At 50.3% G+C, this 24343-nt stretch overlaps 1 protein-coding gene across 1 annotated transcript in view; it reads left to right on the plus strand.

Annotated features, from left to right (window-relative positions):
* Positions 1 to 24343, plus strand: part of GABBR2 (gamma-aminobutyric acid type B receptor subunit 2) — a 341241-nt gene that overhangs the window by 88902 nt on the left and 227996 nt on the right. The window contains exon 2 of the mRNA XM_044265274.1: positions 18285 to 18422. Within this exon, the coding sequence (XP_044121209.1) occupies positions 18285 to 18422 (138 nt within the window). The remainder of the gene's footprint in view (positions 1 to 18284; positions 18423 to 24343) is intronic.

Here is a 24343-nt window from a genome sequence, read left to right on the forward strand (position 1 = left end):
CAGGAAGGAACTCGCAGGCCAGTGTCCACCCTGAAGGCCGCCATGACTCCTTTTGTTCCCTGCTTGGGTGGCCAGCAAACAGCAAGTGGCCTTTGTGTGCTGGGGGCAGTGGGGGTCCTGAGCAGACTGCACTGACTAGAACTGGCCCAAGGTCAATGGGCCAGGAAGTGGGAGATTTGAAATGAGTCACCTGGCTCCGGAGGAGGGACCTTTGAATGTCATGCTACAGAGGTACTAGATATAGTGCTGTCCTTAGGGAGCCACCCTCCGGGGGCTGCCCTGGGCCATTCCATTCTGGAAGGTGCTTGGTTAACCCACAGAAAGGGCATTTTACCTGGCAGAGGCTTCCAGAATGAAGCAAGACGTGTTGGGCTTGGCCAGGCATGGGGGAGGTAGAATGTCCTTTGGGCAGAAGTCACATGTGGTCCAAGGAGTTGGGGTCTGTTGCGGGGTGAGCGGGGCAGATGTCTGGGGCAGGAGGGTCTGCCCCAACTGGCTCAGCCCCGTGCCGTCAGCACCTTCTTCTTCTCTGCTCTTGTCTCCAGGCGGAGACTAGACAGATGGGGCAGAGGGTAGCTGGGCAAGGAGCCTGCCGACCGCACACCAGCCTGCCCTTCACACATGGGGCCGTTTTGTGCTTCTGTGTATTCGCTCTGGAGTTCCATTTTTATTTCTCTTTAGTTTCTTCATCCAGTACCATTTGGAGACCACTTTCCTGGCCTGGCAGAAAGCAAAGGCATGTGTTCTCTTTCCACACCTAGGCTCAGGGAGGAAGGAGGGATGGATTTCTCTCCCACTCTAAGATTAAAAAACCGAAGCCCAGGGTGAGGCCACGGAACCTGTCCTGGAAGGACAGTGATTGCTTCCCTGCTTGTTTATTTCAAATTGTGGCAAACCATACGTAACATGGAATTTACCATTTGAGCCATTTGGAATTGAACACTTGAGCACCATGAAGTACGTTCACGCTGTTTTGTGACCATCACTACTGTTTGTCTCTAGAATGCTTCATTTTCCCAAACCAAAACTATACCCATCAAACACCAAGTCCCCGTGCCCCTCCCCCACTGGCCCCTGGGAGACACCGCTCTGCTCTGCTCTCTGTCTCCATGAATTTGACTCCTCTAGATCCCTCATCTAAGTGAATCATGCAATATTTATCCTTTTTTATCTGTCTCATTTCACTTCCTGCTTGCTTTTTTTTTTTTTAATTTGAAAAACAGCATTCAAATAATTTTTTTAAGGCTCAGGAAGGATCTGTTAAACCTAAAAAGAAAACAAAGTAAGAATTTCACAGCAAGGTTGCCACTCAGGGAAAAAAATAATCATATTTTTTCCTGCATGAAAAGGAATAAACCCTGAAAAATTCTCCTATTTGGTTTGCAGGATTTATGAAGGTAATTTTTCTCTGCTCTCCACCTGCGAAAGGGCCCAGGAGGCCATGACAGGTATTTAAGGAACAGCGTCCAGGGGAGGGGATGGTGTGGAGGCCATGGGGAGCCTGATGTTTTACCCTGTGTCTGGGCTGGGTGGAGGTCCTCTCCTGGTTAGAACTGGGCCCAGTTTTGGATAGTGGTTCTAGTAGGACCTACTTTGGAGACACCAAATGACCACCTTTAAAAGACCTCCCAGAACCTTGGAGCCTGGAGACCCTAGAAGCTGTCCCAGAACCAGGATCCTGAAGCTCAGAGACAGGAGGGGCCCAGTCCAAGGTCACCCAGCATATAGCAAATAGGAGCCCAAGGTTTTAGTCCCAGGACAGGCTCTGCCCTGGGATTGGGCTGTGAATGGTAACAAAGACCCTTCAATGTGGATGTACTTCCAGGGCCCCTGAATGTATTGTCCCCATCTAGCCTGGCCTGCCCTTTGCCCGGTGAGGAAGGAGGCTCATTAGACTTTTTTTATGAGAAGCTCAGGAGGATAGAGACCTGCCCAACAGACAGCAGCCCAGAACCGGCAGAAGAAGATGTGGACCAGGCCGGGGGCCCCTGGTTTGGCAGCTGCCCTGATATCCATACCCTGGCCCCTGGGTCCAAGGCTCAAGACCCTTCCTCCAGCTCACCAGCTTTCCTGCTTGTTTTTCCATCACCACCTGTGTTGTTCTGCCTCTGACGGGTCACCCTAGCATGCGGTGAGATCATCAAGAGGGTTCTCGGTCCCTCGGATGCTGAGATTCTGAGTGGCTGTTTTCATTAGCAGGGCTTGAATGCTTTTGGCGTTGGCAAGGACCTTTTCCCAAACTATTACGGTTCTTAGTTGCTTTCTTCTACAGTAGTGCCTTGGGAACGATAGCAGTGGTGCTGGTTTAATGGTGATTAAGATGATTGTGACTAATTCCCCATGATCCTCTCTGGGGTCTGCCCTCTGCTGCACCCCACCCCCCAAACTGGCCTCCTATGCTTCCTGTGACACCCCTGTCCTGCACACCCTCTCACCTTCTCTGTGCTCCCCATGTTCTCATCTGGGTGTCGGTCTCTGCTGGAAAGGGAGCTAGAGGCCCCAGCTCACTCCCTCGCCACCACCATCCCACACAGCCTGTCCCACTGCATTTTTCCTTTCAGCACTCATCATCATATAACAAATTTTACTTATCATTGCACTATCTAATGCTAACATTTGACTTGTCCTCCTTATTTATTTTTCCCTTCCCTGACTGGTTGGCCAGAATAGAAGCTCTCTAGGGGTGGGGATCTTGTTCCTTGCTGTGTCCCTGCCACCTATCACAGTGCCTGAGACATAGTAGCTGCTCAATAAATTAATGTCGACCGAGTGAGTGAACGCTCTTCTAACTGTGGGCCACTCTCCTCCACCCTCTCCATCTAGCTCATTTCTCCTTGTGTTTCAAGACTCAACAGAAGCCCCTCCTCCTGTAGGACACCTACCCTGATTCTTGGTCCCAGGTTCCGTGGCCTCTTCGAGGCCCCACGCTACAGCCCTTCTCAAAGCATGCCTTCCCATCCCCTGCTCCACACCATATGTAGCCCCATAAGTGCCCAAGGGTTAGGCCTTCTCAGCATCACTTGCCTGTTTCACAAAGAAGGGAGGTGCGGGGCATGAACTCCCCACCCCTGCTGGGATGGGCTGCGCTGCGCTCTGAGCGTCTGCACCTGCCCCCAGCCTTCCAAAGTCTGCTGCCCTTGGTGCTTTGTCAGCCACCTGGTCAGGGGTCTTGTAAAGGGGCTTCCTCAGAGGGGGTCACACTCCTAAATGCACTGATCCCAAATTGTTGCCCCAAGAGGAGCCTTTCCTGGGGACCTGCCCAGTGAATTCTCCTTATGGAACCTCCCACCAGCTCCGACCAGGACTTCCTCCCTGTACTGCTCCTCAGAAGAATTCCTTTTCCCAGAGCCTCCCTGCCTCTCTTCTCAGTATTTGGTGTGGTCTGTTTTTTGGGCTGTCTTTACAGCTAGGCTTCTAGCTGAAGCCCCTTTGCATGCCCTCTTTAGGCAGGGAGAAGCTTCCCCTCCTTCAGAGTCTGGGAGCAGCCCCAGGCACTGGCCTGGGTGGGCAGTGCCATGTGGGCTTGAAGACCACTTAGCAGGATCTCAGCTGTGATGGGGGGCAGGCAAGGATCGGGTCCCAGGGATGCAGGCCTGGGAAGACGTGTTAGGACTTCAAACTTGGAGACACTGGGGTATGGGAACAAAGTGTTGCGACGGGGACACAGCTAGGCCCAAGGCTGCCTGTGCAAGTAGGTCCCCCTGAGGTCAGCTTCCACGTGAGGTCAGCGCTGCATCTGTGGAGTCAGGCGGCCGTGACGGGGATGCTGGGGGAGCTGGCCAGGAGTGCCCAGGCATTGGGGAAATTGTCTCCGGAAAGCAACTCTGGAGACAGGTGCCTGCAGCGGAAGTGAAAGGTTGTGTGACAGAACTGAAGAATTGGAAAGTCCCCGAGTAAAGTCCCCTGGTCACAGTGGCGTGTGACAGAGGCCAGCCTCCATCCATCAGGCGGGGGAATGACCGCCACGTCCCCAGCTAGAGGCCAGGAGAGGCAGATAATTAACTCCGGCTGAGTTGCTGCTGACGGAGGACGGGTCTCCTGACTGATGTGTGTGGCTGTGGGCCCAGGGGGTGACGATCCCGCCGGGGCTGCAGTCACCCCTCACCTCCAAGTGGGCGTCCAGTGAGTGAGTGAGCGAGCGCAGGTCCATGTCAGGCCACAGACCTCCGGGGGGGCCTGAGGGACAGGTCTGGCTGTGTCCCAGGAAGGACAATTGGGCTTAAATGTGGCTCCCCAGGGAGTCAGTGGAGCTGGCAGCCAGCCAGCCCCTAACCTGCACCCAATCCCGTGCTGGACTCAGCAGCGCCCCCAGGGCCCTGTGTTCTCTCCTGGCTCCTTGAGCTCACCCCCAGGTGGTCCCAGGTGCACAGGGAACTGGAGGAAGCTGGGACTCCCCTCTCCCTCTGCGGTTTCCCTTTCTCTACTTTTTTCATCTGACCTTGCCCTCAGCCCCTGTAACCACCCGGCCTCTGCTCCTGCCATCTCCTGCCTGGACCACCCCCCGCTGGCCTCATGAGCCATCATCCCCTTGCCCAGGCTCTCTTCCTCTCGGTTATATCCTTCAAGTGACGGGAATGGATGTCTTCCCGGCTCAGCTCTGATGATGTTGTGATCAGGTTAAGCCCTTTTAAGAACCCCCCTGGGTTTAATAGGTATGGAACTTTTCTGTTTGCCGTGATGGAGACATTCCGGAAATAAATAGTGATGATGGTCACACCACATTGTGGGTGAACTTAATGAACTTAATGCCACTGAGCTGTATGCTTAAAAATGATGAAAATGGTCAAACAAAACCAAAGTTCCCTGGGGCCCCCAGAATAGGGTGCAGCCCCGCATGGGGGGGGGCTCAACCCCCCTTTCTAATCCATCTCTCATTTGTTTCACCCTCTCATGGAGTCCTCCGACCCAGAGAACCACTTTCTCTTCCCAGGACTGATCCCATTTTTCCTGTCTCCTTGTTTCTCCCTGTGGAATTTTAAGATTAGAGTCTTTTACTAATTTAGCCCTTTACTTGGTGAAATAATCCTTTCCAGAGCCTCTCCTCCTGCAGGCTTCTGCCTGAACACCCACAGGGACAGGCAGCCCGCTGTCTTCCCAGGCATTTTACCCCATTTCTGGACAGCTCGAATTGTAAGAGGCAGAGGCAAGGTTTGGAGCATAACAGCCTGGTTTTGCATCCCGGGATCAGGACTTAACTAGTCATGCGACCTTGAGCTTGTTAGTTAAGCTCCCTGAACTTGTATGTTTCTCCTCTGTTAAGTGAGGGATAATGTTGGTATCCTTTCCAGAGGGTCATGGCAGAGATTAAATGAGATCCCCTAGGAAATGTGAAAGAGATCACGCATGTAAAGAATTTAGCATGGTGCCAGGCGTATACATCAGTGCTGAAGAAATGTGAGTTTGATTTGGATACATTGAACCAAAATCTGGCTTTGAGCATGAATCAAAACACAGATTGTTAGGGCATGAAGAAATCGGAGACATGAACTGTGGTAGTTATTAGTAGGCTCTCTGACATCTACTGCCCCTCTCCCACTGGCCAGGCTGCCCTTGGTCCCTGAAACTTTCTCGGGTCAAGGCTGGCCAATGAATTCCATTTCATTGTTGGTTGAGTTCCTGGAGAATTTTCTTTTTCCTTCTCCTTTGGTAGCTGACAGCATTTAGATGGTGGTGGTTCCATCAGTTTGGACCTCTGAGTTACTGTGATGCATCGAGCCCCCCTCAGTGAGAGAGAAATCATTTTTTCTGGAATGCCCCACTGAGATTTGGGGTTGTTCCATTGAAATTTGTTCATGGTTGTTGACGCATCATAGCCTAACCTCTCCCCACTGATGAATCTGCTAACTTGACCTTCCTGTTACTTTTTAAGTGAATGTCAGTGGAGAGGAGGTCCCAGGGTGGGGCCAGGCCGGTCCCTGTGCAGGACCGAAACCTGTGCTCGCGGAGCTGGATTTATTCTTCCTTGCTTCTCTTTGCTCCTTTGTCTTCCCCATCACTGGGTCCCATCAAGGAGCCTGTTGAGACTGACCCATTCAGAGCGCTCAAACCAAATCTTGGAACAGCCTGACCAGTGAGCTCCGATCTGGGCACGTGTTTTTTCTGGGGACGCTGGGTCAGGTTGCTCAGCAGGCCTCACATCTGGACCGTGGCCACCACCTCCTGTTTTCCTTTCTCCCCACCCCCCGCCCCCACTCTGGGGCCTCCTTCCTCTACTCCGGCCTCCAGAGACATCTGTATAAAGCTGGTTTCCTTTTCTGCACCCCCCAGATTCAAGTCCTACAGGGCTTCCTGCTGTCCAAAGGAAAGAAAGCAGGCCCTGCCTGTGTCCACGCTTCCCCAGGGCACCTGCTCACCCCATCCATCCCTTCTGCAGCTCGAGCTCCTGCCCAGAAGCAAATTCTCCATTTCTCCTGTGTGCCGGGCACTTCCCCGTCCCAGGCCTTCGCTCACGCTCTGTCTCAGCCCACTGGGCCTCCCCGTCACCTCTGTCTCTTCTACACCTTTCAGGGCTCAGCCAGAACAGACCTCCTCCGAGAAGTCAGGGCAGAATATGTCAGGGTGACTTGAATATCCCTTCTTTTTTGCATGACTTGTGTCTCTGCTGTGGTTCCCACTCTTACCTGCCTTGTGTTCCAGCTTTTTGTTTCTGTCTCCTCGCTCACTCCCTGGTGGCCGAGAACAGCCCCAGCACCTGCCGTAGGTCCTGGCTCTTCACCCTCCCCACCCCCTGCCCCATGAGTAGGACGGCAGCAAGGGAGCGCTCGGTGACTGGCCCACCCCTCTGCTGTGGCCCGCACCACATTTTACCGAACGGTTCCCGTGTCTCTCACCTCCCCTGGCCTGCACGTCTCAGAGGGCAGGGACCGAGCCTTACCCCTTCAGACCTCCCGCCCTCCGTCAGCAAATGGCCAACCAGACAAGCACGCTGTGGAGACTTGTGTGGGGCGGAGAGGGGCTGAGATGGCTCGGTGGCACGCCCCCGGCGTGCGGTCCCCCTTCAACAGGTGACCGGACCCCCATCCCCAGCGGAAGGGCTGACAAATCATGACACTTGTGCAGACATGTGGGAAGGAGCACCCCCCACCACCATTGTCCCCTCCCCCCGTCCCCTCCTGACAGGCAGCCTGCCTATGCCTCACGTTCGTGACCCTGACTTTTAAGACCGTGGCCCCTGCCTCTGCGGGGGGAACTTATGGTGAGCTCCCCAAGAAACGCGGTGTGTATCCACCAGTCTGAAAAACCCTGTGTGACTTGGGTAGATGGCTTTCCCCGTGCAGAGGAGGGACGGAGGCTACGGCTCCATCATTGTCATATAACACCGACTGCAGCTGGCCGAGAATGCAGAGTGACAGCTTCAGGGAGAATACAGAAATGCCAGTTTTTCTCAGAATCCAGGATGGACAGTCTGGCTCTCTGGAGGCTTTGAGAAGCAGATGGTCTGTCGATCACCCCAAGGAAAGGGTGTGAAAAACTCAAGATGGCTGGAGTTAATAAGCTCTTTGGGACAGAGATGAGGGTGGAAATACTCTTCTTTCAGGCTCTATCCTCCCTTGGGGACTGTGTCCACCATGCGGCACAGCCAGCCCAGCCGGTCTGTACCAAACACCTGTTTGGAACCAGGCCCTTTGCTGGACGGAGGGGGGCTAAGACAGCCCTAGCGCTGCAAATCTGGGCTATAGGTGTGTGAGTCTCTTCAGTTCTGGTTTGACATCCGTCTCCTGCGTGAGAAAGGACACATTTTAAATGCACAGCACGCTTGCTTTCTCCTTTTTCCCGTCATCTTCTTTTTTGTCTCTCTTTAAAGTTTCACCTCTCTCTCATAGTTTTCCAGGTGTTTTGATTTCTTCCATTTCAAAATTTTTCCAGCGGGTGGTTGGGAATGTTTATTAGTCAAAGCCGTCTAACGGCCGTCACAGACACTCCCATATGCCAGTGCTTCCACGTAGTAAGACGATTTCTTGCTCATGTCATAGTCATGTGCAGGTCTGAGGTGTGTTGGTTGGGTGATCTGGGGAGCAGGTGCCCTGGGAAAGGTCCGGGGTAGAGGAGGGAGCAGAGAAAGGCAAGTCAGGTCCTCTAACTGGGGGCAGATGTGACCCCGTGAAAAGCGGGGTAGGGAGGAAGCAGGGTGGGGAAGAAGAGGCCCAGGCAGCATTGTGGCTCCGAGAAATTCCCAGCCAGACCAGAGACTCCAAGCTTGCCTGCTGTTGAGACTTGTGCTAGCCAGTAACAGGGAGCCCTGATTCCACCACGTCCTCAGCCAAGGGCCGGGTTGCCTGGCTTGAGTGGGGCATATCCCAAGGGCACAGCTCCCAGAGGCTGTCAGCTCTTGAGACAGTCCTCCGTGTGACGCTTCTCTTGAGGTGGCAGTGCACTGCCTATGACGGCCACAGGGATTCGGGGGTGGGGGAGCTCCACCACTTCGGGGACCCTGGAGTCTTCCCCACTAATACCGTGGCTGGAACAGAGAGCACCAAGCCCCCGTGGAGGGGCTTTCTAGGCCAGCCCTGGGCAGAGAGTACATCACCTCGCTCACCGGCCATGGTGCAAAGCTCCGGGGTCACACATGACTGTGGCGAAGGCTGCAGAATGTAATGTCACTGTGTGCCCAGGGAGAAAAACATCACAGATACTCTGGAGCGGGGATTCCATGTCCATATCCTGACTCTGCCTCTTCCTCACTGTGTAATTCCTTGTGCAAATGACTCACCTCTCTGACCCTCAATTGCTTCATCTATTAAAATAAGAATAATAAAAAGACATACTTCACAGTGTTGTTGTGAGGAGTACGTGTGTTAATATATATAAAGAAATGAGCCTAGTACCTGGTACAAGTAAATGCCGTTATTATTATTATCACTCCTAGTGACAGGAGTGATAGTATGTCCATAGATGTGTTTCTTGAGTATCTACCTTGTTCGAGGAATTTTGTGGATCGCGGGGACCTACTCGTTTCTCCTAGCACTTAATACAGGCTCAGAAGATGTCTGAATGAATGAATTTCCATGGAAAAACAACACAGTGTTTAATTCAGTTGGCCATGGTGCTGGGCTAATTTTAAACATGATTTCGCGATAAGAAATGTGAAGTCCTGTTCTTCAGCTCAGAAAGTCAATCCCAGAAGAACAGAACGAGAAAGATTTAACACGGTTGCAAAAGCAGACTGAGTGTGAGAAGCCCACTGGTTAAAAAAACGACCTCCTGTCTTTATAAAAATAATACATGCATTTAGAAAAATTTTTGAGTAAAACAAATAGGTACAAGGAAGAGAGTAAAAAAAAAAATCATTCAAAATCTCACCATTTTGGGGGCACCTGGGTGGCTCAGTGGGTTAAGCCTCTGCCTTTGGCTCAGGTCATGATCTCAGGGTCCTGGGATCAAGCCCCGCATCAGGCTCTCTGCTCAGCGGGGATCCTGCTTCCCCACCCCCCCTCTGCCTGCCTCTACCTACTTGGGATCTCTGTCTCTATCAAATAAATAAATAAAATATTTTTTAAAAAACAAAATCTCATCATTTTTAACATTAGAGGAGTCTCATTCTAGACAGGTCGCCATGCATATATTACGTGGAGAGAGACGGACCGAAATAATTTTATAAAAAGATCATTATTATGTGCTATTTAAAACTGACAACTTTTACTTTTTTGAAGGCCACAGGAGAAAATAAGGAAATACAATTTCTCCTCATTACACAATTTTGATCCACTACAGAAAATCCTGATTTCTAAAATATCAAGGGTAATAAAAGACAATGAAAAGCAGTGAGGTTTGAGTCCTGGCTTTTAAACTCCAGTTTTCAATATTAGATGAAATCAGTCCAAATTTTCCTGTGGAAGAAAAGGAAATTTGCAAACCTACAACTCCTTTTTCCTCCTCCTCTTTCTGGAGTTTTATGTTACTTTAATTTCTTCACTTTGCCGGTTGTTTACTGTGAGATGGGTGCAGTACTCAGAATTGCTCCTTGTTAGCTACAAGCCTCTGTTCCTGAGATTTGGGTTTTGAGCCATGTTTTGGTTGACTACATTTCTCATCAAGTAGTCTTTTTCTTCCCCCCTATCCCCAACAAGAAACTTTCATAGATGTTTTGTTACCAAGATTATGTGTACTAATTTAGTAGTTTTTTTTTTTTTATTGTTGTTGTTGTTTACCGACATTAAGGTCTGTGTAAAGTAGGTGCCAAATACAAGGACTGCATTCTAAGGTCACATTAATAGAAGTCCATGCTCAGAATGTGGGAGGTGATCATTTCGTTCGGTTTAGCATTGCATCTAGGCATGCTTTGAACAAATGAATAAGGAAAATACAACCCACTAGAAAAATGGCGAAGTCCCTGGTCCCAAAAAAAGAAACAAAACACCTATAAACATATGAAAAGATGGCTATCCTCTTAAACCATCAAAAACAGATAAATTGAAATGACATCAGTATGTACAAGATTGGCAAAAATCTAGAGCTGGTGCCCTGGGAAAGGGCAGGGATGTGGAGAAGGGAGACCTCTTGAACACTGACAGTGGGAGTGTCAATGGATAAAATCACTTCGAAAAAATGTGGGAAATCCTGTGATTTAACAATTCCATTTCCAGGTTTAGATGCTAGAGGAGCTCTGCACATATGAGTGAGGGGACACATATAGACATTTTCAACCATCTTATTTATAACAGCAACCAAACAAAATACGGGTAACAATCCAAGTGTCCCATCAACAGGGCAAGGAACAGATAAAGCATGACATAATCCTACCCGGGAATACTACACAGCTCTAAAAATGAATGAACTGCCGTCACGTTCAGCCACAAACATCTCACAAACAATGGGAAGCCATACAGAGGTTTTCAGTTCAAGTTTCAAGCAAAATATACAGCCTGATTCTACATATATATATATACACATTCAAAAACAAGTAACATTATATGATATAGCATTTAGGAAACATAAATGTGTAATGAAACAGTAAAGAAAAGCAAGAAAGGGGCACCTGGGTGGCTCAGTTAGTTAAGCATCTGCCTTCGGCCCAGATCATGATCCCGGAGTCCTGGGATCGAGCCCCACATCGGTCTCCCTGCTCAGTGGGGAGTCTGCTTCTCCTTCTCCCTCTCCCCCAGTTTGTGTTCTCTCTCTGTCTCTCAAATAAATAAATAAATAAAATCTTTAAAAGAAGAAAAGCAAGGAAGGCTAACTCCAGACTAGGGGCACCCGCCGAGTGAAGGAGGGGGATCTGCAGGGTGACCACGCAGGCTTCCGCACAAGCTGGCTGTTGGGTATACTGGAGGTTCCTATTACTATTTTTCATATTTTATGTAAGTGGTATGTGTATGGTATAATCTTCCCTACAAGTGAAATATTTCATAATGATGTGTTTTTATCTAAAATAGAACAGTGCTCTGAAGTGACACTGCTTGGGATAGAATCCGCACCCTTTTTGTGACCTTGGACAGGTTATTTAACTGCTCTGGTGCTCTGTTTCCTTCTCAGTGAGGCTGGAAATCATACTAGTGTACCTGCCTTATAGCAGTATTGTCATGGATAGGTGATTTACGGGACGTTCTGAGTACCGTGCCGAACACAGAGTGAGTTCACGATTCAGGTTAGCTGGTGTTCCTTTTCTGTCTCTTTATCTGCGGGGCAGATAGTGGAATTGGGGGGGTGGGGTTGCATCCTAGAAATGTCTGTCCTCTGAAGCCTCTGCTGAGGATGACCACAGATGGAAAGGCTGTTACACCACATCCTATGGAGATGATTAGAAGAGTGAAAGGTCATTTGGCCTGAAAGTCTCTCCTAGAGTCAAGTCAGTCTGCCTGAATTTAGGTGTTTGTAGGGCTCTCGTGGGAATGGAGGACTGTACGAATTCTAAAAGGCTCCAGAACAGGGGTAGGCAAACTATGTCCCATGCCTCAAATCTGACTGCCACCTGTTTTGGTAAATGCAATTTTACTGGAATGCAGCCAGGTTCGGTTTTGGTTTTTTTGTTTTTTTTTTTAAATGTATTGTCTATGGCTGCTTCTATGCTCCAAGGGGTTGACAAGTTGCAACAGATATCACATGGTCCCCAAAGCCTAAAATATTTCCTGCCTGGCCCTTTACGGGAAAAATTTGCTAACCTCTGCTCTAGGATGAGAACTTAAGTGTTAAAGGAGGGTGATTTTTAAGACTTTCTAAGAAGCAGAGCTGGCTCACCAAGGACCCCTAAGCTCTCCGGGTCAGGAGTGAGACTCCTTTCACTGGAGGGATGTAAGCAGATGCTGACTGCTCCTAGAGCAGGGCTACAGAGGAGGACTTTGTATCTGGGACAGGTTGGATACATCAGTGTTGAAATTCTCCTTCAAGTCTGAAATGTACAGAGTAATTCTCAGTTTCAAATTGGTCGTTATTAGCTCTGACATTTTCTTGGCATTTTTACATTTTAACTCTCAGCAACATTCGCTTTGAAATTTTGAAGTCAAAGAAAGTATTTAAATTCTTTAAAAATGAGATTTTAAGTGAGAAATGGAATGTATTCCAGAGTTCTACTTTTTCATTTAAAAAATGGATTTGCATGGCTTTTGGATCTAGTCCCCTTTATAGGTGCTGAATTTTAAGAGCCTGTATGTGCCAATTATGATTTCTCTGTGACAAGTGTGTCCTTACTGGAAAGGAGGAGCCATCGGAAATGAAATTTGAGGCAGGGAGTTTGGGGGCAGTGAGCTGCCATAGTTGTGGTATCTGTGGAAGGCAAAGAGGAAACATACCGGAGAGGAACGGGAAGTGGAAGCCGGGGAAGCAGTAGTTACTAAGGGCTGACTGTGTGCCAGAGCCCATGTCCAGGTTGCAAAACTGCAGATCAGAGGCGGTGGCCCATTATCGATAAGCTTTGAACTTCTGCATCAGAGTGTGAGCAATGGGAGGGTTCTAGTTGGAGAGGTGGGGAAGTCCGAGAACATGATAAAGCCCATAGCTTTCTTCCAGGACACGAGAACCCCTGTACAGGGGCTCTGAGAGCAATTCATCAAAAGCCAAAGCACTCAGAGACAACTTGCCATAAACAGTTTCTCAGAATGATAGTTTTGCCCAGTGACCGGCTCACTAAAAGCCATCTGACAGACACCTTAAATGGAGTACAGAAGCTTTGGCCTCTCCCTGGCTCATGCAAGGGAGGGTCTGAAGTCTGCAAGAAGAGGACGGGAATACACAGGCATTCGGGGGACGTCTCTGGGTGCAGACTTTAGGAGGGACTGAAATGTGAAATACAGGTGAAATTGACTTTCACCGGAGCCGGAAGGACGAATCCTCCTGAAATGGCCGAGTGAAGTGTCTGTGAGGAGTCCCTCAGGAAACTCACACTTAGAGAAATTCCCCTGGTGATTGGGTGAATTGATTATCAGCCAAACCGATGTGCAGTGGGTCAGCTTTGAGGGAGCGTGCTCAAGCAACTGGCTCACTGAGCCTCGCCTCTGGGCACTTGCCTGCCTTTCCTAGGCCAAAGACAAAAACCATACACCGGCAAGAATCTCTGGGGTCCTTCCCTCCCTGGTTTCCAGGCACTTTATGCAGCTAGCAATAGAATCTCCTTCTCCAATTAAGTAGCACAGGGAACCTGGATGCTGAAGACAGGAGAGATACACGGAGAACTCTGGCTGAAGTGAAGGCAGAGAGCCCAGAGGCCCCCTCGCTGGCTCCACGTCTCTGCCCGGTCCTAGGTGCCCAAGGGGCTCAGCCTGACAAGCTCCAAGCTGGTCTAGCCACAAAGACTCAGCTTTGGTTGGCTGGAAAATCTCTCTAATTAGGACACTATTGGTACCAGGCACAAAGATACAGTATCAGAAATAAAGACGAGGAAGCATAGCCGCTAAAATGGGACAGATAGGTCCGTGTGATTCTTATTTGGTAGTCGCTATCAATGTGTTCCCTGCAGGGCAGCCGAAACAGTGTGCTTGGTGTCCAGGAGGCGGCTTATCCTGCCTCAGGTCCATAGCGCTGAAGCTGGAAGCAGTATCCTGGGGGAAGTGGTCCTTTTCAGAACACTGCTAGCTTTAACATCCTGTTGGCCTGGTGAGGTGAGTTCAGATTATTGAGAAGCTCTGAACTGGGACTCGTGAAAACCCTTCCCCAGTCCTGATAGGACTGTGACCTCTGGTCCTCGGTGTGCATCTGAAAATGAGGGTACAGGGCTGGCTAGATGAGCGATGCCCACGTGTTTGGATTTCACACATCAGTAAAAGCTAACTTAGAGCGCAGTGCGGAAGGGGCATGGAAGAAAAACTTAGATTAAAAAAAAAAAACCACACGCTTTATTTTGGGGGCTTCTGGGTGGCTCAGTTGGTTAAGCATCTGCCTTCGGCTCAGGTCATGATCCCAGGACAAGCCCTGCATCGGGCTCCCTGCTCAGCAGAGAGCCTGCTCCTCCCTCTGCCTGCTGCTCCCCCTGCTCCTGCTCGCTCTCTGAAATAAAATCTTTAAAAAAAAAATACAAACGTTATTTTGTCACATCAGGACACTAAGAACAAAACCCTCCCATCATCTGTAATTTTATAACAGAAAAACATTTCAACATCACAAAAACTAGGAAGGATTTATAAATTAAGGATGGTTTTTAAAATGGAATACACTTCTCTTTAAGGAAAACCTCACTCTGTTATTCTTACTTTTCTCCTTTTACTGCACCGTGTGAGTTTCCTGTTGCTGCCCTAACAGAGGATCGTAGATTTCGTGGTTTACGCCACAACCTCGCTCACAGGGGTCAGACGCCCGGGCACTGTGTGATTGGGTTGGGCCCTCTGCTCGGGACTTCAGAAGGTTGAAAATCAAAGTGTTAGCTGGGCAGGGTTCTTAACTGGAGGCTCATCTGGGGAAGAGCCAAGTCTTTTTGATTGTAGGACTGAAGCCCCCGTTTCCTTGACCTGTGGCTCCCTTCATCTTTGAGCCAACAGGCACACTGAATATATCTTATGCTTGGAACCTCTGATTTCACTCTGGCTACCAGCAGAAAAGATCTCTGCTTTTCAGGGCTTGTGTGATTACATAGATCACCTGGATAATTCTTTGAGGTCAGCTGATAAGAAACCTTAATAATATCTGCCCAGGTTTTGCATGTAACATAATTATTCGTGAGAGTAAGAGCAAAGGCACAGGTCATGGGGGCCAAAATTCTGCCGTCCACACCCAGCCTGGTGAAAACAGAGTCAGATAAACATTTGCAAACATTAGAAGGTTCCATCAGTTCAAATACTGGTTGTCAAATATTCTCCTATTCTTGAGCTGACATTCAGAAGCTGTGTATTTGTGAGAAGTCAGGACAATATCATCATTACAGAATCTTGCCCAGACAAGGGGCCGGGGAAATGTTTGCAGAGCAAACAAGTAAGTTCGTTGTTGCTAATATTATTTTCATGCAACTTTGATTATAAATCTTGCAGTACTGTATTATCATTGTCATTAGCTACAGATTAGAAAACAAGCTAAAATTGTTACAGGAATGTATTAAAATGGGAAATGATTCAGGAAATCATGGTAGAAACAATTAAAACATGACCTGCTGTGTTATATCTGCCATGTTCTGCTGAGGATGGAGAATGTTGCTTTCAATCAAGGAATGGGGACATTAAATAGAGGGCCCCAGGAAACAATAAGAACTTAGTTTTTCTTCTCTCCCTTCCCCCTTCCTTCCCACCTTTTGTTTTTCTCTCTCTCTTTCTTTCTTGGCAAAAAATTTAGCATGGTCATTTAAAAAATTAAATTTAACTTTTAAAGTGACATTATTTCCCAAATCTCTGCAGACTGTAATCCAGCACCCTTGCGTGGCCCCTCAGCCCTTGTCCAGGCCCTTTGCTGCCATACCCAGGTGTCCAGAGATCAGCCCCTCCCCTCCCCCTGCTCAGGGGGCATCAGATGTGAAAATAGTGACAAAAATCTTGCCTTCAGGGGATTACATTCTAGTCAGGAGGTCAGTCAATCTACAGGCAACAAAAAACAGGATGATTTCAGATAATTTTAAGAACCGCCTTAGGGCAATAAATAAGGTGGCATGTTAGAGTGGGGCTGGTGGTGGGGGACATTTTAGATGGGGGACAGTGATGAGGTCTGTGAGGAGGTAACAGCTATGCTGAGACCTGGATGATGAGAAGAAGTGAATCATGCTGAGAACCAAGGGAATATTGTTGCTGGCAAAGAAAACAGCAAGTGCAAAGGCCCAGAGGCAGGAAGGAAATTGCTTTCCATTTTAAGGAGCAGAAAGGAGGCTGGGTGAGCTGTAGTTGGTGAGCAAGGGAGAGAGTAGAGGGAAAAGAGGTCAGAGTGGGAGGCCGGATTGGACCTTGTGGCTTCTTGTATCCATGATGATAGGGAGGGTTCAGACTCTGATACCAAACTTGTAAATAATATAAAACAGTTATTAGATAACCAGTTAGCCTAATACCTAGAGCCTCTTCTAGCTTCCCTGCCTAAGAGTCATCTGACTGGGGGAATTTAAGCCCTAGACACTTTATAATTCTCTACAACTGACATGATGTGCCAGTCTGTAGGGATTTTCTTTTCTGTCTCCAAAGGTTACTTTTATTGCCCTATAGGACATTAACCAGTTTTGTACCTGATTTGGCAATCTTACCTTATTCTTACTTTTCCTTCCACTGTAAAAATCCTGGTCTCTCAAGTTTCCTTTTGAATCTATTTTGTCATTCCGCAGATCCCCTTGCTAATGAGTTAAATAAAAGGTTGACATGTACCCCGTCTCAATTTCCATGAGAATTATGTTTTTAACCTTTTGAGAATCAACATTCTGCTGAGGAGGTGGGCTTTAAGTGCACGGAAAGCAGGATCGCCAGAAGGACTGGTTTATGTTTTACAAAGCACCCCCAGAAGGCGGCTGGGTGGTGAGCAGGCTTACCTGGACCCCCGGGGAAGCAAGAAGCCCAGCTAGGACCACTGCAACTGTGCAGGGAAGAGATGACGACACGGCTTTAGTGATGGAGGTGCAGGTGGAAGTCAGTAACATTTGAGGACATTTGTCCTGGTTCATTTCTATATTGGGTTGCTGGGATCTGTTTTAGGGCTCAGGTTTCCACTCTAGGATGCAAGCACCTGGGCAGGGGGCCGGGTACAACTTGTATGTTACCTAAGTACCCAGCCCCGGACTAAACACGACAGTGCATGGCAAGTGTTTGCTGAGCAAATTCTTCCTTCTAGATCTTCCTCCTCCTCCTCCTTTTCCTTTTCTTCCTCCCCTTTTTCCTCCTCCTCTTCTTCCTTCTTTTTTTATTGTGATAAATTATGCAGAACATAAGATTAACCATTTTAACCATTCGTTAAGTGCACTGTGGAATGGCATCAGGTACATTCCCTTGGTTCTCAGCGACCATCACCGCCATCCATCTCCAGAACGTTCCCATCCTCCCCGTTAAACACTGATTGCCCATGCCCTTCTCCCCCAGCCCCCAGCAACCACCGTTCTGCTTTCTGTCTTTATGAATTTGACTCCTCTAGAGACCTCATCTAAGTGGAATCCTACAATAGCTGTCCTTTTGCATCTGGCTTATTTCACTTAGCATAATGTCATCAAGGTTCCTCTGTGTTGTAGCGCACGTCAGAGACTCCTTCCTTTTTACCGCTGAAAAATACTCCGTTGTGTGTCTATGCCGCATTTCGTTTATCCCTTCATCTCTTGAAGGATATTTGGGTTGTTTTCCCCTTTTGGCGATTGTGAATCGTGTTGCTATGAACGTGGGTGTGCAGATACGTCTTGGAGTCCCTGCTTCTGGTTCTTTGGCTCCCGGATCTTGGGCTGTCTACCCAGCAGCAGAATGCCGGCTCGTACAGTAATCCTGTTTCAGGTTTTGGGGTCCTGCAATACTACCTTGTACATTCCCCCCAGCAAAGCACCAGCATCCCCATTTTTCTGCATGTCTTGGCTTCCTGGCCAACACTTACATTTGGGCTTTTTTGATGCTAGACATTCTAATGGGTGTGGATTTGTGCCCTTTTAACATGTAAATGACTGCAGCAAGGTGGAGACCCCAGAGGGAGACATTTGGGGCCCTTTCCTCAGTGTGCAGAGCAGGGAGATAGCCACCAAGGCAGAGGTCCTGGATTGGGAGGGTGCTCAGTGGGAAGAGAGCTGGGATGGCGGGGACCAACCTCACACTCGCTTATGTCTTCAGGGCCCAGGGCTGGCTTCGAGAGAGGCCTCCCAAGGAGGGAGCTGAAACCCAACCGGTTTCCCATGAGGAAATTTGTTTGTGTGAATCCACCGTTGGGCCCCTGTCCCTGGGGAAAGCTGTTTCTAATTTGGGTTCCTCTTTCTGTCTCTTGCTCTCTAGTGTGATAATGCGAAAGGGTTGAAAGCCTTCTACGACGCAATAAAATATGGGCCGAACCACTTGATGGTGTTTGGAGGAGTCTGTCCATCCGTTACATCCATCATTGCGGAGTCCCTCCAAGGCTGGAATCTGGTGCAGGTAAGGTCCAGGTCGCCTTTGGTTGGGGGACTGTCCTTAGCCACCAGTCTTCTGCAGGAATGACTCCTGGTACAACATAGCTCCTAAGTTGCCCGGGTCAGGCCTCCCTGACTCTTCTCTGGAGGATTGATTGCCCAGGCCCCCGCCACCCCACTTCCTGGCCTGACCCCCTCCCCCGGGCTATGCTGGCAAGGCCCACACGGTGGGTCTCCATGGGGTAGCCCCAACATCCCCACTGCACGTTTGGAATCTTTCAGTGACATCCTAGCCTGACTCTGTCACCAATGTCCAGCCAGTCTGCCTGCCCAGTGTCCTCTTCTGTCCCTGCCACTCTGTCCGTGCCTCAGCCCCTCCCGCCCGCCTGCCCTTTCCCCAAAGGCATCTTGCACCTTCGGGCCTCTGAGCCCTGCTCTCACTGTTCCCTGATCAGATGGGTCTTTCTCTACTTGCTGCTGAGCCCCCCTCCCCCACTGACGTGGCCTTGTGCATCAAGACACCCCCCACCCCAAACACTGCACACAGGGCTTTGCCGGGGCTTCTGGCCAGGGTGCACTCTTTATACTGGCTAAGGTCCTACACCAGCCAGCCAGGGAGGTCATGGACTGATGGAGGCAAAACTCACTAGTGTCAGGTGTTGTTTGGAACGGGAGAAGAAGGGCGTGGAAAGATGAGGGGTGACCCACGCCGTGTGTTTATGTCTTTGCCTTGGCCATCCGGCCGTGCGGCAGAGAGAACGGGCAGCTTATTCTGCACCTGGGGTTTTGGTAGACTCTGGGGACACAGTGCTGACAGGACAGGGTGGGCGTCTACCTGTTCAGAGCCTATGTGCTAGGAGGGAGGCAGGCAGCGAGCAAGTGAACAGGTCACCCTACTAAGAGCCGACACTGATGTCGTACGCGTGCCAGACTTAGAACCTACTAGGTGCTGTTCTGAGCACTTCTTTGCATTGATTCACTCCGTACACCTGCTCTGTGCTACAGCCAGTATTATCACCCTCATTTTATAAATCAGAAAACCTGGGCACGCAGAAGCCTAGTGACTGGCACAAGGACCCTCAGCACATAGGTAACAGAGCAAGGATTTAAACTCAGGGAGTCTCGAACTGAGCCTATGGTAGGAAACAGCCAGGACGGAAATAGGCAGAGTGATGGGACTAGTGGTGACCGTCCCAAGGCAGTCAAGGAGTGCCTCCTGGCAGAGGTGACATTTGAGCTGAGACCTGTAGCATGAGAAGGAGCGGGTTGGGTGGCTGGAATGGTCAATGCAGATGGCCTGTGCTGGGGAAGAACTTGGCTCATTCAGGGAGCGGAGGACGGGTCAGTGGGGAGCCAGGGTGAGAATGAGGAGGCCATCGAAGCCTGACCACAGTGGGATCGGGTTTCTCTGCATTCCTGTTGACTGAGGAGCTCAAGGAGTCTGGCCCTGCTTGCATGAGAAGCTGGAGGTAGAGCCCCGATCTCATGGCCCAGAGGGAGGCTGGAGCTACCCGTGACTGAGGTATGAGGAAGAAGGGGTGAGGTCCTGGCCCTCTCAGCCCACGGGTCAAGGAAGGCTTCCCAGAGGAGCGACGTGGAGCTGGCTGGGAAGGAGGAGAGGGGACGCTGGACCGCTGAAGCCGTGGAGGAGAGCGTTGCCAGCTGAGGAAACGGGGTGCTCTGAAGCGGGAGGTGGGGGAGTATGTGGGCCTGGGGAGCAGTGAGTCACTTGTGGTGGCCTGAGCGGGCCACGCTGAGTGTGGGTGGATGCAACAGGAGAGGAGGCCAGAAGATCAGCTTGGCGTGCTGTGATGCAAACCTAAGCACGTGCCTGGACCCAGTGCCACTCCCCTGGCTTTGAGCCTTGAGGTGCTGCAAACAGCTGGGAGACCTTGGCCGGGTCCCTTTTTCTGTCTTTGAGCTTCCTTTCCTGAATACTGAGGAACATGCTCCATTCCCTGTGCAGCCGGGCTGGGCACTGCCCCTCTGAGCTTTAGCCCCTCACCTGTAGAATCCGGGGCGGGAGAGGACTGATCTCATAGGACCGCTCTATGGATTCAGGGATGGGATTGTGGTTAGAGCCGGGCCTGGCCCATCCTAAGCACTAAGTGTTCCTTCTTGTACCTGCCTCCTTCTGCTCCCTGAGTTGAATACCTCAACGCCTCAGCGTTCTGGGTATTTCCAGCCACATGGTTCCCTGCCCCCCATCCCCCGCCTGAGATGCCCCATTCTCCTCATGCCCAGTGTGTCACCCACACTTGGAGACTCAGCTTAAAAGCTGCCTTTTCCAAGAAGCTTTTCCTTACTATTATCTCTAAGGTAGCCCCTCTAGAAAAATTATTTTTGTCACTTCCCTGCATTTACTCCTAGCAGAACACATGCATAGCCCACCCATCGTGCCCTTGGCCTGTCCCTCTCTTAGGGCTTTGCACGTGTGGGGGGCATGTAAGCTCTGAGCTGTGAGCTCCATAAGAATGGAAACTGGGCCTGAGTTCCTCCTGTTTTTCCTGGTGCTTAACACTCCACAGACCTTATTATATGTCTGTTGAATGATCAGAGAGATGGAGGGAGGAAGGAAGGGACGGAGGCTGGAAAGACCTCCATGCAGATGGACATTTTGCTCAGACATGGCAGGCCAAGTTCCGTGGAGGGTCCCCGCCCAGAGAGGAAGCCAGGGAGCTTCCGGGCCTTTCCATATCCTCACTTGGAATGGTTTACCTCTCAGAATTCTCTGAGGAGCTGCCGGAGCGAGTACAATGTTAGAAACTCCTGGCTTGCCAACCAGAGCCAACCGGCCTCAGCATGAGCAAGGAAGGCCTCCAGCTTTGAGAAGCTGACAAGACAGGAGACCGAGTTACGAAGACGGGACTGTGTTAGTTACCACTGTGTAATAACTCATGCCCAGATTTAGCGGCTTAAAACAACAGTAATCATTACTGCATTATTTCCTTGGGTCAGAAATTTCAGACCCAGAGGATGGCTTACGTCTGCTCCGTGATATTTGGGATCTAGCTGGAAGATTCGGAGATTGGGCTGTAGCATCATCTGAGGGTTTGACTGGGACTGGAGGATCAGCCCCCCCCCCACCGGCGGCTCCCTCACAGTGGGGGCACATTGGTGTCTCTCCTGCAGTTCTCTCCATAAGGCCACTAGAGTGTCCTCATGGCATGGTAGCTGGTTTCCCCCAAAGTTACCCATCTAGAGACCAAGGCAGGGTGGAAAATTCTTTTAGGACCTTGCTTCAGAAGTTGCACACTGTCGTTTATGCCTTATGCTCTTGGTCATACAAATTAGCTCTTATTTATCGTGGGAGAGGCCTAAACAAGCTGCAGTGGGAGGTGAAAATTGCTGGGGCCCCTCTTGAAGGCTGACTACCACAGGAAGGAGGGGTTCTGAGAAGAAGGTGGAGCACAAGTTGCCCAGCAAAGGAGGTTTCATGCCAAGTCCCTTCTCTGTTTTAAGGAACTTCTGCTCAGCTTTCAATACCCTGGGTAATTACCTCTTCCTCTGGGATACCTTTCCTGATCCCTTTCCTTCTGTGCCTCCCATAGCCCCAGGGTAAATTAATGGCTCCTTCCTCAATAAAGCCTGCTCTATGAAAGCCATCTCCTGCAAGCTGGTGTGAGTTGGTTCTTGTGGGGAGGGGGCAAAACAGCCTACTCTTTTTTATGTACAAAGCACAGAGATATATACAGTACGTAAGTAGATTTAAAAAAATATATTTTATTTATTTATTTGACAGAGATCACAAGTAGGCAGAGAGGCAGGCAGTGAGGAGGAAGCAGGCTCCATGTTGAGCAGAGAGCCCGATGCAGGGCTCAATCCCAGGACCTCGGGATCATGGCCCGAGCTGCAGGCAGAAAGGCTTTAACCCATTGAGCCACCCAGGTGCCCCCATAAGTAGATCTATAGTATCTGTGGCATTAAAATTTCATGAGTGGTGCAGGGTTAGGAAAACATGTCTACAACGGCTTTTCAGGAGAGTAATGACGAAGAGAAATTCGGGAAACGTTCTACGTCACTTCTGTTGCATACGATATTTTGTCAGTAAAGGAATTACATTCCATGGGAAACGGTTTATTCTATTTTTAGGTGTTCTCTACTAGAATACAAGCTTCTTGGGGGGCCAGGGGCCCCCATTTTCTTCATCCCCCAGTTCCCAGTGCCTAGCACAGGGCCCGGCACCCAGCAGGTCCTCACTGAGTGCTGAACTGAGCTAAATGCAGGGTACAGGCTGTGGAGCCTGAAACCCTCCACGGCAAGTTTCCTTCCACATGGACGTGACCCTGGGGAGGTGGAGGTCGCAGGAGGGAATGCAGATTCCTGGTCCCCACTGCCACAGGCTCAGTCTGCATTGCTACAGTGCCCCCCACCCCAAACACACACCCTAGACATCCACTCTCAGACTGCATGAGGTCAAGGGCTCCTGCTGCACACTGACAGGGGTGCCAAGGGACAGGGAACTGGATGGTGCCTGGCAGTTTGGAGAGCTCTGGGGACTTCAGAGGCAGAATCATAGGCTGAGCCCAGGAGAGTAGACGTCCCCCAGGCTGCGGAGCCAGCCGAGGGATGTGGAGCCGCAAAGACCGGGATCTTGATAGGAAGGAGCCTTGGAGCTTCTGCCTCCCTCTACGTTCCGGGAAAGCAGACTCTGGGGACCTCTGGGCCCCCTCCCCACCTCTGAGAGGCTGAGCTAGCTTGTGGAGATGGTGCAGGGGCTGGAGGAGTGGGCCTCCATTCACTCAAGGGATTCATTGAATCCCTTAACTTATTCAAAACTGGGCTCCCAAACAGAGTTCCGCAAATGGGAAAATGCATGTAATTTGTGTAATTGAAAAGGAGCTCTGACTGCCCTTTGGGGGAACAATGCTTGCTGGACAGAGACAGCCTGGAATGTGTAATCACTTGTTTCTGTTTCCTCGTGCCACAAAAATAGGGAATCGCGCGACGGAGGGGTGAAAATTCAGCCTGGTGCCAAAATCGGTTAAATTTAACTTTTGCCTTTTGCCGGGCTTCTTGATTCCTGGTTGCCGCGTCGAGAGCCTAATATTGTTTAAGTCACGATGTGAGTCACTCGGCCACGGGGAGTGTTGGCTCCTCTAGCTAGGTGCAAGGAATGTCTTAAGAGTCCAGGCTGTGACGTGCAGGCTCTGTCCCTCCCCAGGCTGGTCAGATGCTGCCCTCCGGGAGCTCAGAGCTGGACCTCCCTGGCAGGGACCTATTAGGGCACAGGCTGGCAGGCATCTGGGGAGGGGCAGGGTCTGGCCGTGGGAGACGGCATGTTCAGACCAAAGGACATGCCAGAGTCTGCGCCTCCAGACCCTCGTGGCTTTGTGAGAGATGTTGCCGGTTCTTGATGACATCGGTGGGAGATGCAGGAGCAATGGCTGCTTAGTGAGGAGGGAGCCTCCACTTTGTGCGAGCAAGCCCTTATCGCTGGAGGCATCCAGCATGGCGTCAGCCGCCTGGCTGTGAAGTAGGGGGTTCCCTGTTACCCAAAGTTGCCCGAACGTTCCAGTCTCATCTAGGCCTGCTGCTGGGGAGATCTGATATAGAGAATAATCATAGACCAGGTTGCAGGCTCTCAAACTATGTCATAAGGGTCAGTTCTGGGGGCTGGGGATGGGACTTTGCTAATACCCATTCCCGGGCCCCACTCACTGGGTCCAGGCTGAGGGACTCAGCAAATGTCTTAAGGGCATAGACCTACTCGTCACCCCCGCTGCCATTTCAGTGCCCACAGCCCCGAAGACTTAGTTGCAATTAGTTCTTGGAGAGGCTGGGTGATTTCTGATGCACATTCACCTCCCAAACACTGGAACTCGAAGGCCTGGGGCACCAGGGGCTCTCAGAAGTGCTCCCGGGCTCCAGAACTTCAGGCTGTGCAACCCCTTTGGGGAAAAAGGCATGGAGGAGACAGCAGGGCAAATATGCCAGAGCTGCCAG

The sequence above is a fragment of the Neovison vison genome, chromosome 9, assembly GCF_020171115.1.
Source record: "Neovison vison isolate M4711 chromosome 9, ASM_NN_V1, whole genome shotgun sequence".
Lineage (NCBI taxonomy): Eukaryota > Metazoa > Chordata > Mammalia > Carnivora > Mustelidae > Neogale > Neogale vison.